General features: G+C 47.5%; 4 protein-coding genes across 4 annotated transcripts; 2 read left to right on the top strand and 2 right to left on the bottom strand.

The window, feature by feature from the left end:
* Positions 1 to 49: 49 nt before the first annotated feature.
* Positions 50 to 2,816, top strand: H6S33_004207 (uncharacterized protein; the record flags this gene model as incomplete). Its single annotated transcript, XM_044835918.1, has 4 exons — positions 50 to 245; positions 315 to 1,957; positions 2,037 to 2,105; positions 2,199 to 2,816. The coding sequence occupies 4 exons, from the start codon at positions 50 to 52 to the stop codon at positions 2,814 to 2,816; spliced, it is 2,526 nt and encodes an 841-aa protein (XP_044690945.1).
* Positions 2,817 to 6,148: 3,332 nt separating this feature from the next.
* On the top strand, positions 6,149 to 6,703 carry H6S33_004206 (uncharacterized protein; the record flags this gene model as incomplete). The annotated part of the gene is made up of 1 exon (XM_044835917.1): positions 6,149 to 6,703. The coding sequence occupies one exon, from the start codon at positions 6,149 to 6,151 to the stop codon at positions 6,701 to 6,703; it is 555 nt and encodes a 184-aa protein (XP_044690944.1).
* Positions 6,704 to 8,661: 1,958 nt separating this feature from the next.
* On the bottom strand, positions 8,662 to 10,769 carry H6S33_004205 (uncharacterized protein; the record flags this gene model as incomplete). Its single annotated transcript, XM_044835916.1, has 5 exons — positions 8,662 to 9,497; positions 9,688 to 10,074; positions 10,146 to 10,292; positions 10,349 to 10,448; positions 10,527 to 10,769. 5 exons carry the CDS (start codon positions 10,767 to 10,769, stop codon positions 8,662 to 8,664), a joined length of 1,713 nt encoding a protein of 570 aa, XP_044690943.1.
* A 1,757-nt stretch (positions 10,770 to 12,526) lies between these two features.
* H6S33_004204 (uncharacterized protein) lies at positions 12,527 to 14,809 on the bottom strand (the record flags this gene model as incomplete). The annotated part of the gene is made up of 5 exons (XM_044835915.1): positions 12,527 to 13,583; positions 13,657 to 13,831; positions 13,899 to 14,048; positions 14,445 to 14,538; positions 14,642 to 14,809. The coding sequence occupies 5 exons, from the start codon at positions 14,807 to 14,809 to the stop codon at positions 12,527 to 12,529; spliced, it is 1,644 nt and encodes a 547-aa protein (XP_044690942.1).
* Positions 14,810 to 17,005: the final 2,196 nt, after the last annotated feature.

Raw genomic sequence — 17,005 nt, 5'->3', positions numbered from 1 at the left:
TTTCAAACAGGTTATACACTCGGTCGGTCCCGTACGCGCAATCCCACCGATGTCTCCCAGTATACAGGAGATCTTGCGGGCCAGGAAGGAGGAAATGATGAAGCAGATGATGCGCGATCTGGAGGAGAAAATGGCTGCCGAGGAAGCTAGGCTCATGATCACACAGAGCATCGAAGGAGAGCAGGAATTACCCGAGCACGCGGTCGAGGGCAAAAGTTCTGATGAAAGCAGTACAGAACAGGCTGGTAAGCTGATCCATCACCATTCGAGTACAGTCATGAAAGTTACTAATCATGTTCCCATATGCATCTCAGCCAAAGAAAAGTCCAAAGCTCCTGTTTTGCACCAACGAACGATGACAGGCAGAGGAAAACTTTCACCAATCGGAGTATATGCCAGTACCCCCGCGGCCGGCTCCGAAATTAGCGAAGCAGACTCAGATCAGATAAGTCCCAGCGTTCGAGCTCAAATTCTTGCGGAAAAAAGGAAGAGCCAGAAAATGCCGGTCCGGTTTAGTGAGCCTGAAGGTGGACAATCTCAAGGTCTGAGCTCCAACAAATCCGTGGCAGCCATCAGCTCGAAACCTTCGACGATTGCAAGACAAGGCAAGACACCGTTACAACCGGCTAAGTCATCCACCGCGTCGTCGTCAAAAACTCTACCCCGAAAGTCAGCCTCAATTGTACACGACCATGACACCGACGAAACGAGAGAAGAATCGCCAGACCCCAGCGAAAACACCCCAGATGAACAGGGAGTCGACATCGGTGACGTGAATATGGGTATGGACACAGGTGAAGAACTGCGACCAAACTCCAAGGCTTTTCGGCGATCCCTCAACATTCGGATGGGCGTGATGATTGAAGGGACTGATCAAATTGATAGGAAGAAATTGAGGCTACGACGGCAATGGGTGTTGGAGGAGTGTCTGAGCAAGGGCATACGCTTGGACACTTCTTTCAATTCTTATGCTTATGAGACGAAGATGTGGCCTATGATCAAATGGGTTGCAGCAACCGCCCCCAGGGACTGGGGCTGGGACCGCCTGTTGGTCAAGGACGTGATTCGAACGATGTGCTGGGATCGGGGACGCAACAAAAGGAATCGAGAACTCAGAGCAGCTGGCGTTCCCCCGGATGCTACAAGAGCTCGCAGAAAACGACTCCCTCCCACGACAGCCGATGATAGTGGTGGCTCAGGCAAACAAGACAGTAGCCAAAGAGTCGAGACGGCTATGGAGGCCGATGGAGAAGCGGATGAAGGCCCCATGTCCACACGGAGATCGACTGCCCCAACCAGCCCAATAATAACACCACCGCCACAGCGATCACGTACAATGAATGCCCAAAACAAAGATAATCGCGGAGTTCAACAACCGGTGGTGCTGACGGCGCCAGCGGGTGGTCGAAACCAGGCAAGTAAAGTTAGCAAAGCCCCAACTGCTGCCACTAAATCCAAACCCACTACAAACAAACGGCCGCAGGTCGATGGTGGCGCTGAAGGTCCAAAAGCTAGCTCTCCCATGGCCGTACCGATCAGCAAATTTGTTCGTGATCGTATGCAAGTTCAAAGTCCCCCTTCCCCGCAATTTGAGTCAAGCCCCCTCGTCCCCCCTGCCCGCACCCCCGTTCATTTGCAAAAATTCAGGCAGCCCAAATCAACAGCACCTGAAACTGTCAGTTATGCGGCAAAAGATAAAGCTGATACAGACAAGGAGAAGGATGTCATCCAGGTGTTCATGGGCAAAAGGGTTTTCCGTTTTGCCACCGACATAGAATGGGACGAGTTTGAACTTGAAATTCAAAGTCGTGTTACTTTAGAGGCTGATGAGTCTATGTTTTACCGGGCGCGTGGTGGGCGTGATAAAGAGTGGAAGCCTCTTGCCTATCCTGTCGAGTTGGAAAGGATGATAGAACAATACGCTGAGTGTGGGGCTGAAATTTGTATCAAGGAAGCGGTAAGTTTATATGCCCTGATATTATACTCCTAGATTCATGTCAGCTGTTTGCTAACTTTTGGTGTTGTCGACTATACAGCGAGCGTTTATAGAGGAGGAGGAGGAGGAGGAGGATGGTGCTCGTGTTAGGAGTAGAAACAATTCACTGGTTTGGCGATAACCCCCGGCCTAGGGATATAATTTATAGTAAGAATTCTTTTTTGTTATACGGAGAACTAACGATATCGGTGCTATGCCATAGCCTGCTGAAGAGCCTGGAGAACCTGACCTTGTGATTGGAGGACAGGACATCAATAATCATTTCGAAATAACACAAACTCTCGTCCCAAACACCCCGAATGATCACGAAAAGGACAAGTTGCCAAGTAGTACGGGATTGATAAGCCCACCTGATTCGAACAAGGACTCGGCTTCACCGGAGGGCTTAGAGATGATTAACGAAAGCAATAAACTTTGCAAAAGAAAATTCTCGTATCCTGAACATGTCCAACTGCTATCACCGGAGCCATCTCAAGTACCAGATTCACAAATCCCCAGTACACAGACAGCTGTTTCGCCTATCGTGAAGAGAAAACGAGGCCGCCCAAGAAAAAATGAGAGTATCCCGGAGTCACAACTGCCTGCTTCACAGACTGCAGATCAATTGCAAGAGGATATCAATAAACGCAAATCGACTAGGAAGATTACCAAAAGTATGAAAGTTTTAGATAACGGAGAGACCCAGAAAATTACCGGTGATGCTAATAAATTGAAATGTGCGAAGAATAAATGGAAGGAAGAGTGGGCTGGGTTTGAAACACGCAATCCACCAGCGTATTTAACTGCACGTGGAACGTCAGAGGCTAAGCCCGGGAGATAATAGGTAACTGCCCTCTTCATATATATAACTTGCATGGGCGTGGTCTGAGGTGTAATTTTCAGATATGCTCAACAATACCACATTGCGACATCACCAAGCGCCGCTAATACCGATACACTTTTCCAACTGCAACACGTTACAATTGATCTATAAGAGCTGCGAGTGGGTGATAGGTATATTATAATTAGATAGGGAAGATTAACTGTATCGTATACCATAGTCAACGGTTGCGATTGAATAGCTACTGCGAAATAATATGCTACTAAAATACTGTTTAAAATACTGTTTAAATTGTTTAAACAGCTATAGATAACGTAAAACTGTTTAAACTAACTGCTTAAAAAATAAACTGCTTAATTTAAACAGTCGTAAACTGTTTAAATCATGAGTCCATAGGTCGCCAAAAAGACTGTTTAAATAAAACAGTTAATGAAAACAGTTTTGCTGCTTTACTTAAACAACTTATCCTAAACAGTTTTGCTGCTTTACTTAAACAACTTATCCTAAACAGTTTACTGCTTTACTTAAACAACTTATCCTAAACAGTTTTGCTGCTTTACTTAAACAACTTATCTAAACAGTTACGGTGTTTAATTTAAGCAGTTTCCTACACCGCCCATATCAACGAAATTTAAACAGTTTTTGAACAGCATTTAAACAGTTTTCTAAACAGTTCTACTGCTTAAAATCACTAAACAGTTTAACTGCTTAGACTTAAACAGTCAAGTATGTACCTCGGTGGATGGTTGGAAAAGTTTGGGCGCGGGGAGAATCGAGCTGTAAAAAGAATGGATAACGCCGAGACTGACGGCGGCGGAAGAACGGTAGGGCAGGACGGTAGAGGAATCAAGGCCTTCACTGTCCTTAAGAGCCTGGAATTGTTATGCACTGCAATGGACACGGGTCTTTAACTTGATAATGGTTTCGACGCATGCATGTAGCTTTGCTCGACAACAACTGCAAAGTGCCTCCTCGGCCGGATAACGTTGGATCGTTTCTTGCTATAGCTGGATAGACCAGGTAATGTGAGAGAAAACGCTATAATCCCATTACTTATAATCTCCTGTATAAATCAAAGCAAAGGAAGGCCCAAGACCTATATGAACGTACGGCGTTTTGCTGTTAAGCACACGAAATTGGAAGTCATATTTCATTACATTGGTCCAAATGTTCCGGGCCGTTGGCGGATATGACGGATTCGCGAATGGCCTGGGAATACTGTGGTTTTAGTAGGACAAATAGTTCATCACTCACCACTAATAATGATTTATATCAATCCTGAATGATCTCTACAACCATCAGAAACCTCTGAAAAAACCATCGACCCTAAAGACCAAACCTAAAAAAATAATTAGCATCTTCATGATCTTTAGCGAGCTTAAGACCTCAATATTAACAATTGACGCCTGATATGTGGTATCCTGTGGTCTCTATCAACTTCAGTGACCTCTACAACCACTTATTAGGGCCCTATGAGCTCTAGTAGAGTCCAGATTATTCTCGAGTTAATTTAAAGACCCAATTCCATTACCCTTTATCCAGTCCATTCGCCAATGGACCGGTCCGGTCCCCGATGTATGGAGCAAGCAGTCCATTGGCGAATCCAGGGTATTTGCGAGTCACCCGGAACACAAACGTCAATCGTCAGGTTTTCCTACAAGCCCTTTACATTCTCTCAGTCTATGGACTTCGTTGACGACTGTACAGCTGTCTATGACAGCTATGTAAATGAATCAGTAAATTAATCAAGATTTCAACGTGCTTAATTAGTGTTATTAAATACATCGGAAAAGTGCTTATGAAGTCATCGAGATTTACCATTGAAATGAATCTTTTTTCTATGTAGAAATGAATCAAGAAATGTGCTTTAAGTTCATATTAATACTCGGAATAACACATTATTTGATCCAATACCATATGCATTGCGTTGGGTGGGAGGGCAAGGGTACATGTATATTACCCCTCGATCTCCCTTCTCTAATAGCCCGGTGGATGCATCATTTATCCCTATTATCCTATTAATGGAATGGTAAAAGTACGAAAAGGTATGAAAACGTTCATTTATAACCGATGTCTTCTGTAAATGCATCTATGGGTGCTTTTACCTACGACTTTACTTATGACTTGACCACTTCCGGACTCTTTTCCTTCTCCACCGGAAAATGTTTATTTTTGCGGTGAAGCTTTTGTTAGGATCCCAAGATAACTGATATCCAAAACCAAATATGAAAGTAGGATCATCATATTCTCTACCAGCTATGGAAATGAATCAGGAAATGAATCGAAAATTTACCCCACTTCGCTATTGTAAAATGCATCGGAAAAGTGCTTTGAAATGAAACAAAATCTCCCTTGTAAACGAATCTTTTTAAATGTCGAAATGAATCCGGAAATGGGACTTAAGTGCAACTTAATACTTTAACAAACACATTATTTTATCCCTTACAAAATTCGTTCCGTTGGGTGTGAGGGCGAGGGTATATCCCTCGACCTCCCCGGACATCGCGTATTCAATCTATTTAAATACACATTAACTTACCACGGGAGAGTACTGCCCCCCGCCTCCTTGACTCCACTTTTTCTATCCGTTAAAATGCAAATTAACATCCTCCCTTTCCGATCCGCTTAACTCTTGAAGGCGTTGAGAGAGCGCAACGGTTGCATTAAACAGTAAGGCTCTGAAAGCAAATCTCTACGTCCTGAGGATTGAGCGTGGGAGGCGGAGTCATGGACGGCCACTCGCCTTGTGTCTTGACACGAGGGTGTAGCTGGGATTCGAGCGCCGGTATCGTTCACAAGCACTGTCGGAGGGTGATCATATGGGAATATTACTGTGGCGAATCAAAGCCCATGGTACAGGGGATCGTGAGTTCCGGTGCTACACAGTGTGAGCCCTCGTCTATCCCCGCGCCAATCAAATGGAGTATTTAAATCGCAAGGTGGAATAAATAACTGATCATGAGATCATTTATCCATGACGGCCATGTATTAAATAGAATCGATCGAAACCGTAATTATACCCATTGCCTTTTTATTTAAGCAGTAGTTTGAGACCTTCCATGTCAATTGAAATGCTATACAAAGTCCTTATCGATGTTTTATAACCTGTCTCCACCGAAGTTCACATTTAAGTAATAAAAAGTTCAAGTTATCGTCTTAAAGATTTCTGTATACGATCGCGAACTATTTCTTCATCCAAAACACATCTCAATAACTCGCCGATGAGTACGGATCCCAGGTCGGAGCCATGGTGCCTGATCAAAAGAAGTACTATTGTGGATTACGTCCACCATGTCAGAGTTAACCTGACTAATTTGCAAGATTATTCCAAAATGGAATCGGAATCAAGAGAAAGCTGCCTTACAGTCGCCGATGAGTACATTGTCACTGATCGAAGACGGAAGAATACCCAGAATATTGAAGAGAGAGAGGTGCTTGACCTCATGTGTGAGCATTACCGTATGGAATTCAAGATTTGGGTTCAAATACTGAAAGAAGAAAGCGAGGAGGTTCGAATGTGTCACGAGCTGCACGAGGATATTGCTGAAGGATTGATGGATATGAGTACAGAAGATATGAAACAACTAATCATGGAATTTGAGGCACAGGAAGATGTCCTTATCTGTCATATGGAAAATGTTGAGACACCTCTTTTGCCGGAGGGAACAATATACGATAACTATATTGAACTTAGCGATCAAGTTGATTCTTGGCTTACCAGACTTCAATATCGGATTGAAGATTTAAAAGACGAAATCGAGACTGGAAAGATCAGGAAGCATTGTGAGCTGTATGACACAATGTATGGTCGAAAGAGAGAAGACTTTGTCTTGATCATGATATGGCTCCTGAACCGAGCACTTGTTTCTATTCTCACTTTGCATTGACAGCGCGTTGAGAATGATGGCTTTTTACTAGCATCTTTATTTCGTTATTTTCCTTCTCTTTTCATAATTTTACACAATTCAATCTCTGCGTTTTTTTAAATGGTAAATTTGTTTACTCTACTGTGATCGTGGTGCTATCGATTGCTTGCCTATTGTTTCAAATAACAGTATAAGTCAACAATCCCACCCACCCAACGCAATGCATATGGTATTGGATCAAATAATATATTTGTTAAAGTATTAAGTTGCACTTAAGTCCCATTTCCGGATTCATTTCCACATATAAAAGAGATTCGTTTACAAGGGAAATTTTGTTTCATTTCAGAGAACTTTTCAGATGCATTTGTATGATACTAAGGAAGTACGGTAAGGTTTTCATTCATTTACTTGTTCATCTACATAGCTGGTCGATACCCCCATGCATATGCCTTGCTACGTCTATCTCGAAAGATGTCATTCTATACTCAACAGCGCTCGTAGCCTTACCAAGGTTCTGGCTACGTAGAAGGAAACTCGTGGCCAGTTTGTATAATTGTATTGGCCGTGTGTGCGGAGGTGAGCGTTATAATATATTACAACCAGGATGTGATATTATGAAGTACCTAGATCAACAGACCGAATGAGTCCTATTGCAGGTGCCCGGATGACTTCTGTTGAGTGATTTGGTCAATTGACTCGACTGATCTTCTTATCCATAGTAGATGGGCAATGTAAACCAGAAGCTAGCCACCCACGAGCAATAGCCACCTAGCAGGACTTCCCCCCTTGAAGAGCCCCTCTCCCCCACGCTTCAAGCCGAGCAATACGCACTCGAAGTTAAGAGGCTATGGCTGGCCGACTGATTCGTCTGTAGTAGGTTACAGTGTCTGTCACGCCTTCGAGTCATGAATCCTTGTGATTAATTTGCTTCTCTCCACTGGTGGGAACATACATCAAGTTCAGTTTTTGGTCTTGGTCTTGTTTTGACCCTGGTGCGTGGGACGGGGAGTGGGTTTAGCGGGAGGGTCGGCTGGTGACGGGAGGAGCGAGAGGGTGCTATACTGGGACGGGCACGTAGGGTTTGAGGGAATGCGAGGGAATATGAAGTGGTTTGAAGGGGTGCAAGCGGCGGGAGTAGTTGGGAAGTTGAGGTGTTTATAGTGGGAGTGACTAGGTCATGCGTGTACCTAGGCGTTTTTGGCCCAAGCCGCTGCTGGCTGTTAAACCTACCTTTACCATCTCTCCCAGCAGGCAGACCTTCAAGCTCTGTTAGCATAGTGGTCTATGCACCTGGTTAGGAAACTTATGACGACAGCAGGTACTTGGGTTCGAATCCCTGATGGAGCCAATTTCAAATCTTTTTTTTTTCTTTTTACCCAATTCTATTTTTCAAACGGGAGGCAGCTAGGAAATTTCTTTTGTCCAGGGCCGGGCGGTCTTTGGGGGTAGTGGGTTGCGGAAGATAAAATGGAATAATTCTTACGGGGTCGTAATACTGACCATTTGCCTATTTGAGCTTGCGTGTTATTTTTTTTTCTTCTCTTTTTTTTTCCTTTGATCTCGATGGCCCGAGTGACACGCCACGACCGAAACGGCACATTTTTGTAAGTACATGTATGTTACCGTCAATTAGCAGGCAAGCGCCGAGAAAATATATGTAGTTTGGATTACATGTAGTCCTAACGTTATTTATCTTAGTCCGTGGTGTGTATGTGTCCGTATATGTAGTTTAGTGTTGTAAAGTACACGGACACGGACACGGTGCAGAGTAACGTATCCTCATTCCATATTGGAAATCTTGACTTCAATTCTTCGATTCTTCAATCATATCGTTCCATAACGATGCTCATATCTCCACCCAACTATATACAAAAAGGCCCAACTGCCCACATACCCACATACCCAAACACCCAAGCACCTAAACACCCAAACTACCCCTTCTCCGATTCCGGTCTTCCATCTCTATTCAATATCAATATCTAAGCACGCCTCCCCTCCGCATCCCCCTTCCCCGCAACCCTTGCGGAGCGGCGAACAACTGGCTTCGCAGCCTCTGCAGCCACAACCAGAACGAGTTCCTGTGCTCTGGTGAAGGCTCTGGTACCGTGTAGCTTTGGGGCTGCTTGCGTCTTCACCTTCTTCCTGATACCGGTAGCATTGCTCTTAATGGGGCGGAGTGGTGATCGGGGAGAGGCTCTCGCTGGTGCTGGTGGAGAAGCTACAATCGCTGCGTGAGGTGGAGAAGCTCTCACTGGCGCTCGAGAGAGAGAAGCCCGAATCGGCCGCGCATCATTGACTAGAACGGCACCATTCGGCGGGTCCACACGCCACGGCGCATGCTGATTATCCCGCGGCGGCGTACCGCCAGCCAACACCTCCCCGTGACCGCGCTCACTGCCTCTCCTTGCACGTCCCGACACCTCATTGTGACCGGGCTCAGTGCCTCTCGTCGCGCCTCCCGACATCCAGTTCCCAACCTGCGCACACGCGGGGAAGTGCCCGCCGTCCACCTTGAAGCTCGCATCCACGAGGCATCTCGCCAGATTAGTCGGCGTGTTGAAGGCGCTGAGTGGTGCGGCTGGCGAGTGTGGGGTGGGGGAAGCGACGGAGTCCATGCTTCTGGCCGAGTCTATACTGGGGGTGGGAGAGGCGGTGGGTAGGGGTGGGTGAGGGTGGAGGAGGCGGTTGTGTTTGAGAAGGCTGTACTTTTGGCGGGTGAGGCGGGTGGTGGCGAGGAATGGGTGGAGGAGGGCTTGGTGCGCGGTGAGGCGGCGGCGGTGGTTGATGGTGAGGAGGGAGGTGAGGAAGGAGGCCACTGTGAGGGGGTGGTTAGTTTGGTTGATAATAAGATATAGGCTGGAGATGGGATGGAAAGGGTCTATGGAGAGGTGATGTAGGCCTCTATATCCTATGATATATCGGCACATGTTGCAGAAGATATATTGACAACAGGAGCAAACACCAAAGAAAACCTTTTCAAAAATCAGTAGAAAGAAAAAACCTACTATCATCATCCATCCCCTCCAGCAACCCCGCCTCCACCACCCACCCCTCCTTCAACCGCAACAAGCACCTCCTGGCCCCCCTCGAGCTCCCATCCCCGCCGACAAACTTATCCAACGGATGATAGCCCAGCCACCTGGACAACAGCGCCATACCCATGGCCCACATATCGGCCGGGCCGCGCTGGCACTCACCCATCTTCCAGCATTCGGGGCTCGTGTAGACCGCCGTGCCGTCACACCCCAACTCTGGGTCGACGCGCTCTTTGGCTCGCGCGTCCCAGGAGGCGGTGCCGTAGTCGGTGAGGAAGGCGATGGGCGCCCAGGGCTCGGGGCGCTGGCTGGGGTCGCTGTGAGGTTCGCGGACGAGGATGTTGTCGGGTTTGACGTCTGGGAGGGTGTCAATATCACAATAGCAGTAGCTGTTGGAGGAGGAGCTGAAGTGCAATATAGATATTTACCTTTGTGCAGCGTGCCACCCTGCGAGTGCAGGCCGTAGAGCGACTGTGCAATGTCGTGGGCGTACTCGCGCATTGCGTCGTGGCCAAAGAGGCGGTGGCCCTTGATGGTGCGCATGTTGTGCTCAAAGTACTCCATGATGATGCACGCTACATGCAAAACTCAGCTAACAGCAAAACGACAGCAAAGCATTAGAGGAACGTACGGTGTCCTGCCTCGCGGGAGATTCCATAGACCTTGGGTGTATAAGCATCCAGCTTCTGTATCCGCACCATGACGTCGAACTCGTCGCTGAAGCTACTTTCCTATATACACATATACGTGCGGTGTCAGTCGACCTACTGCACATCACAGAGAAGGGATGGATATAGGACGTGACGTACGAGGAATCGATCCTTTATGGCATCGCCGGTGAGTTTGCAAACCTTGAATGCGGCGACGGCGCCGGGTCTGGTGGTGTGTTCGGCTTTGAAGCAGGCGCCGAAGCTGCCTTCGCCGGTCTGGTGCGTGAGTTTCCAGTGGCCGTTGCGGGTGGTGTAGCCGGGGCATAGAGCATCTGGGATTCTGTATACCACCCGCTGTGGGGTGGCGGGTACTTGGAAGTTTGGCTGGCGGAGGACGGCCATTGTGTGGAGAGTCGGAAAAGGGGTGAGGTATTTAGGAAGTGGTGTTGGGAGGCTTGGAGATGGATGGTGGAGATTGGGGGTTTGTGGAAGAGGTTGGGTTGTGTTGTTGGAACTTTTAGCTTTTGTTCTTTGACTCTCGAAGCTCTGTCTGATTTTTGGTATGTGGTTGGTACCGGGGGTGAATCGAAGATAATCTTTCTCGCACGGTAAACTCAGCTCTGTGAGATTGTGTGAAGTGGTTGTAGTTGTCCAAGTTCGTAAACAACGTCAGAACGAATCTGATTTGATTGTTTACAGGCAGCGAGACTGTACAGGAGATTCTGCTATACTGTCGTCCTCGTCGTCGTGGAGTCTGACCAAAGTGAAGAAGATGGGAGGAAAGGGTAATTCGTGTTGTAAAACGCTAGACGTCCTTCAATTGTGCAGGTAATTTCACACAACACGCACAGGTCCAAGAGAAGAGGAGAAGGAACAGAGAGAGAGAGTGGTCCTGTCGGTGCTTGTCTTTTGATGGTGGCAGCGACATGTTGTTTTGCGCCCATCTTATCTTGGCAGTTGGGCGACATGACGTCTTTGCTAATTTCCCTAATCTCCCAGCGATGTGTGGGAATCATTCAATGTGCTTTGTGAATATACCAAATATATGAACAGAAGTGGAATTGCTGTTACGGAGGACAACGTTTCACGCTAAAATACGTGAAGGACTGTGGATTTAGTTACAGCGCTTTTTTTTCAATAGGCGTCCAGATAGTTTGGATTTATGGGTAAGTTGCTAAGAAAAAAAGGAAAAAAGATAGACTGGATCGAGCACACATGAGGTCAAACTAAAAGGCCTCTATCAAATGAATCCGTCGAAACATGAACGACGGCAGAGCTCCTCTCGGTTGTTATAGTGATATTCGGGATAGCTGACTACTCCAAGCTAGCAAGAACCGTAGCAACCGCACTAGCATAAAAGTAGGCATCAGAGATTTACACTCTGTGAACGACGACTTTACAACCGTCGCCCATTAGTCGTTGATTTTCGGATGCGTGTTATTACCTCTCATGCGATAGTTACGCTGAGAGTTGCATCCCGCTCGATCTTATGTTACGCGTGCCATGAGAATGTCGCGCCGAAAGCAAACCGCAGGTGCATCATAGATTATCACTCGCACTGATCGCGCCAGGGTGTCATTTCGTCCGAGGCCAGGAGATGGTAGGTGTAATCAGCCTCCAACACACAAAATGACCATTCTTTATAGCAACACATGCGATGGAAAATAATAATTCGTGGGCACTCTGATATGAGGTTTCCCGATTTACAGACAGTCCTCGCACCTTTCTTGCCACTCATGCATACACATCATGCCTACAGATATATCTGGTCGAGTGTGAAAGACATCTAGAGCGATACCAAATTATGATTAATGAATTAAACGAAAAAAAAAAAAAAAAGAAAAAAAAAAAGAAAAACGATAGTAAATTATAACTGTCGAATGTTTGAAATCATCACGATGCACATCCGAAAATTTTCACAATCGAGAAGAGAGGAGTAAGAGTTTTAAAATCTTTTAGTTTTTATCCAGACTAAAGAATGATAATGCCTTGCGGTCTATGTACCCAAATGCTAACCTAGTAATGCTAATGATGTACTCCTCCAATCGATACTCTGTCTCTCCACACCAGCCAGACTCTTTCCAAACCAGGCCACGCCGCCTGAACCCAGCCATCGTTCAATCACCGCCCTCTTCCATCATTTAAATCTCATAAACACTTCACAAACGCGGACCTGCAACCCTGTACTTGAACAAATCCTTCATCTCCACGCCCGGCGGGCAGTGATAGAACCCGCTCTCAATCCTGAAGTTGTGCATGAAAACGTCCTCATAGCGGCTCTCAAACCCGCCGTCCACCGGAGGACTCGAGTTCGGCGACTCCGTGTTCTGCTGGCGGTTGCCGGTGAATCGAGGGATGCCGGTGAAGCGCGGAATGCCGCTTGCGACTCGTGGGGCCGGGGCGGCAGGCGAGGGGGTGGATGAGAGGTTGATCAACGGCCCGTTGTTTGTGCTGATGTTGATGTTCGCAGTTGTGACGGCCGCGGGCGCTCGTGGAGCGGTGGGCGCAAGAGGGTAGGCCATACGCCTCATTTGCGGCGCAGGCACCGGTGGAATTGCAGCAGCGATATTTGCTGGCCCAGCCGCAGTCGCGGTGTTTGAGCGCCCGGCCTCGCTGTTCGCAACAGCAGCACGTGCCCGGGGACGCGGAATCGCAAAACGTCTCTTCGCAGGCCGACCGCGCTCACGCACGCTCTCTCTGGCCTCGGTGACCCACACGTCCTCCCCGTCCTCGCTCTCTTCCTGCTTGATCTCCACGCCGGTATTGTCCCGGCGCCTTTGTACCGCCGCCTCCGTCTCTGCCGACGCCGTCGCCGCTGCCGTGGATGGTGGTGTGTTCTGGTTAGTTTCGTCCGCCGCACGAATGTTGTTGAGGCGCTCACGGAGCTTCTTCATCTCCCTCTCCTCCCTGAAGCGGGCCTCCAAGCCGGCGTGCGAGTACTTCTGAAACAAGGCTTCGCGCTCCCTTTTCAGCTTCACGGCACGGAGGTAAGGATGGTCCACCGCCGCGCGGGCCGTGAGACGCTTCTTGGGGTTGATGCGCAGCAGGGACTTGATAAACCCGAACGCCTCCGAACTATGGCCCTCCGTGTTCTTCAGGAACCCGGGCTTCAGCGCCGCGGTCATCTGCATGGTTTCCTCGTCTGTTGCGCCTTCGGGGAGCAGCGGCTGGCCGAACACAAGAATATACGCTAGCAATCCAAACGACCACATGTCACTGCAATCAAAACGAACAATAATCAGCATCATCTAGCAAATATGATATATAGCTAAAGAAGGGATCTACTCACACTTGACACCCGTAATTGCGACGCGCACAGATCTCCGGCGCCATGTAGCGCGCCGTGCCGCAGCGCTGACTGAGTACCTGCGCGCCGTCGCACCACGTGCTGATGCCGAAGTCGGCGAGGAGGGCGCGGGCGGCCGGGGTGCGGGTCGAGAGGAGGATGTTGTCCGGTTTAATGTCTGTGTAATTTGTGTTAGTAAGAAGAAGAAGAAGAAGAAGGAATGAGGACGGGGAGAGGAAATGTACCGCGGTGGACAATGGAGCGCTCGTGAAGCTCTTGGAGGGCTTTGGCGATGTCGTAGAGGAGCTCTCTGGTGCGGAAGGAGGAGAGGAGGGTTTGCGACTCGTAGATGGCGAAGAGGTCGCCGCCGTGGGCGAGTTCGAGGAAGATGTACCCTGCAGATTGTGGGTTAGCTTACGGCTACTGCAGATGGAAGACCGCTAATATCACAACACGCAAAAAATAAAGGTAAAGGCAGGGAAGTAGAACAAAAAAAGAAGACATAAAAATGAGAAAAATAACGAAGAGAAAAAGGACGAGGGAAAAATAAAAAAAAAAAAGAATAGGAAGGGAAAAAATGATCGGGAAAAAGAAGGGAAAAAAAACAGGAAGAAAAGAGAAGGAAAAAAAGAGAGGAAGGAGAGGGGGGGAAGGGGGAGGGGATATAGCAGGACAAAAATAAAAAGAAGATAAAAAAAGAAGGAAAAAAAAAAGAAGATAAAAAAACAAGACAAAAAAAAAGGCAAGAAGAGAAAAGCAAAAGAAAAAAACGGAAAAACTAGAAAACTTACAATTCTCAGCATGCTCCTCCTCCACATCCAACAGCCTCGTCCAGAGCCCCGAGCCTCCATCCAGGGCCATAAGAATCTCGACCTCTCCCATAATCTGCACATCCTGTCATCAGCAACTGTGCTCACGCAGGAGGGCGAAGAGAGGGGGGGGAGATCAATTGGTTGCAAGAGCAATCAATAGGAGGAGGAAAACATACCTCTTCTTTCAAATTGATCTGCTTGCTCATCACCTTGACACAACACTCTTTTCCGGTTGCGAGATGCGTACATTTACGGACCGCGCCGAAGCTGCCGGCGCCGAGGGTGTTGCCTAGCAGGTAGCCGCGCACGACTTCGGGGGTGCGGGGGGCGTTGTGGCGATACATTTCTTATGTTATGGTAGAGATGGGGGATGATAGGTGGGGTGGGGGGTGTAGAGGTAGATCTCGGTGTTGTTGAAGGGTGGTGGTGGTTATTGATGGTGATGGTGATGGGGATGTCTGTTGTTGATGGTTATGGAGATGTAGTTGGGGGTTAATGAGGAGAGAGAATGTCGAGAGAGGATGGAGTGAGGTTTCGTTGTTGAGAGAGGATGATGCTGAGAGAGGATGCAGTGATGTTTTCTTGTTGCTGTGTGGAGAGAAGATGAAGTAAAGAAGAGACGGAGTGTCGTCGTTGACTGTTTTCAGTGCACTGAGTGTTGTCGTTGGGGACGAGAAGTCGACGTCGAGTCAAGCTATCGATCTCACCAAAGCCAATGTCTCCCAGAGTATGCAACGCAACTAGCTTCTTGCAACAGAAAACAAGCCGACGCAGCAATGTGGAATAAAAGCAGCAGAGTGGAGTTTAGCGTAGAAGGGGGAACGACGGGTGGAAGAAGGGGGTTAAAGTAGAGCTGAGGTGATTGTCAGTTGGGATTGTGACGGTGGGACATTCTATGGCGGTGCGGGTGGAGGGAATAGTAAAAGCTGGATGCGGGAGGTGGTGGATGGGCGCTAGTGTGTGTTTGGCGGGTTTCGTAGAATTGGGCGCACTTTGCACTAGCTCGATGAGCATCCACAAACTGCGATTCTCGATGAAGAGGCTCAGACGGGTTTCTCACACAATTGAAAGCTGGTCCATCGGAGGAAATACATAAAAGTTGATCATAGACTAAATTATTTTTCTTTTTTCTTTTTCTTTTTTTTTTTTTTTTTGATGGTATGGTTTGTCGCTGGTGTGCGGCCATGAGGAGACAATATTTTCTTGAACAAAAGGCTCTACTTCCCATGTTACATTCTGGAATAAGCCCACTTAAAAATATACACAGAATGTCGTCATAAGAGACACAACAGTAAAGAAGTTCAGTGGCTACTGAATAAATAAACATTATAAACCTCAGAGCCTGAGCAGCTCTGATCAAGGTGGGGTTTCGTCGTCGTCACAAGATATCACTCGGGTTTCACACAAATCTTCAGTGTTTGCTACAGTTCGTGTTACTGGCTACATTTAAGAAAGCGACTCACCAAGAGTCTCTAGGCACACGCTGAACGACAGCAACACAACACGGTGTATAGAATGCACGGTGTCACACGGCATGTGTTTGCCATTGGAAGTGAAAAGGTTGGAGGTATTTACTTTTCTATAACTATTATGGATATATGAGACTTTGTTAGGGGCCTTCTTTTGACTTCTATTACACAGTGTACTACTGTGCCACGCACAATCAATGCTACAGTATATACGTATCTGAAGGTGTCGTTGTCATGGTAATGGAGGACTAGGTAGCTCGCATTACCCTGCCTGGTTTCGTGTTCGACCTCATGTCAAGTGCCCGCAGAGCCGATGAAGGCACTTAACATCATCTTCTATGGAAGGGTTTGGGAGTGGGTTTCATTGCTAAATCATAAATCAGACGAAAACCTCCTCCCCCACGAAATTCCGTCGAAACCAGGCGTGCACAACGTTCCGAACTCTCAAGAGCTCACGTGAGGTTCGGGCCTTGGCGCCAAGACACACCGCCAGGCAAGACACGAAGGAGAACACACTCAACCAAAGTGCCCTATTAATCCTAACACGTCGCCATGATCTTTAGATAGTTCTTAATAAATGGAGAATGGATGGAATTCCTCTTCATGTCCAGTGGATCGTTACACAAGGGTTCGGCCATAGACCCCTGGACACCAAGTTACCCTGCCTTTTCGGTCTTCAACGACATGCCAAGGCCCCGCTGCGGGCTTAGATGGATAGAGAGGTCTATGTACACCGATCCAAGCATAATCGAGGCTTTCAGTGCTGTGGAGTAGAAGGTAGTTGGGAAAGGTGGTTTTCGTGATTACAAGATGTCTAGAGATCTACAAATTGCAAATGTTGACTAATTCACGACAGCGAATGGGGTTGATCAGAACTGCCTTGGGTTCACTTGGAAAATTGGAGCGGTGTAAAGGTAGATGCACTCTATTTCTTCGTTCCTGCAGTAATAGAAGTTGCATACCGTACACGCTCATAGAAGCAAAGTTAAGACCGTAGAATGATTGGGAAATTAGGCCCTTAGCTTGATATATAGGCCTAAAGTGTAGAAGTATTAATACATCTGTTACCTA

The sequence above is a fragment of the Morchella sextelata genome (genome assembly GCF_020137385.1).
Source record: "Morchella sextelata strain SCLS chromosome Unknown scls_17, whole genome shotgun sequence".
NCBI lineage: Eukaryota > Fungi > Ascomycota > Pezizomycetes > Pezizales > Morchellaceae > Morchella > Morchella sextelata.
The sequence above is the reverse complement of the archived record's forward strand: the minus strand, read 5'-3'. Positions and strand labels throughout refer to the sequence as shown.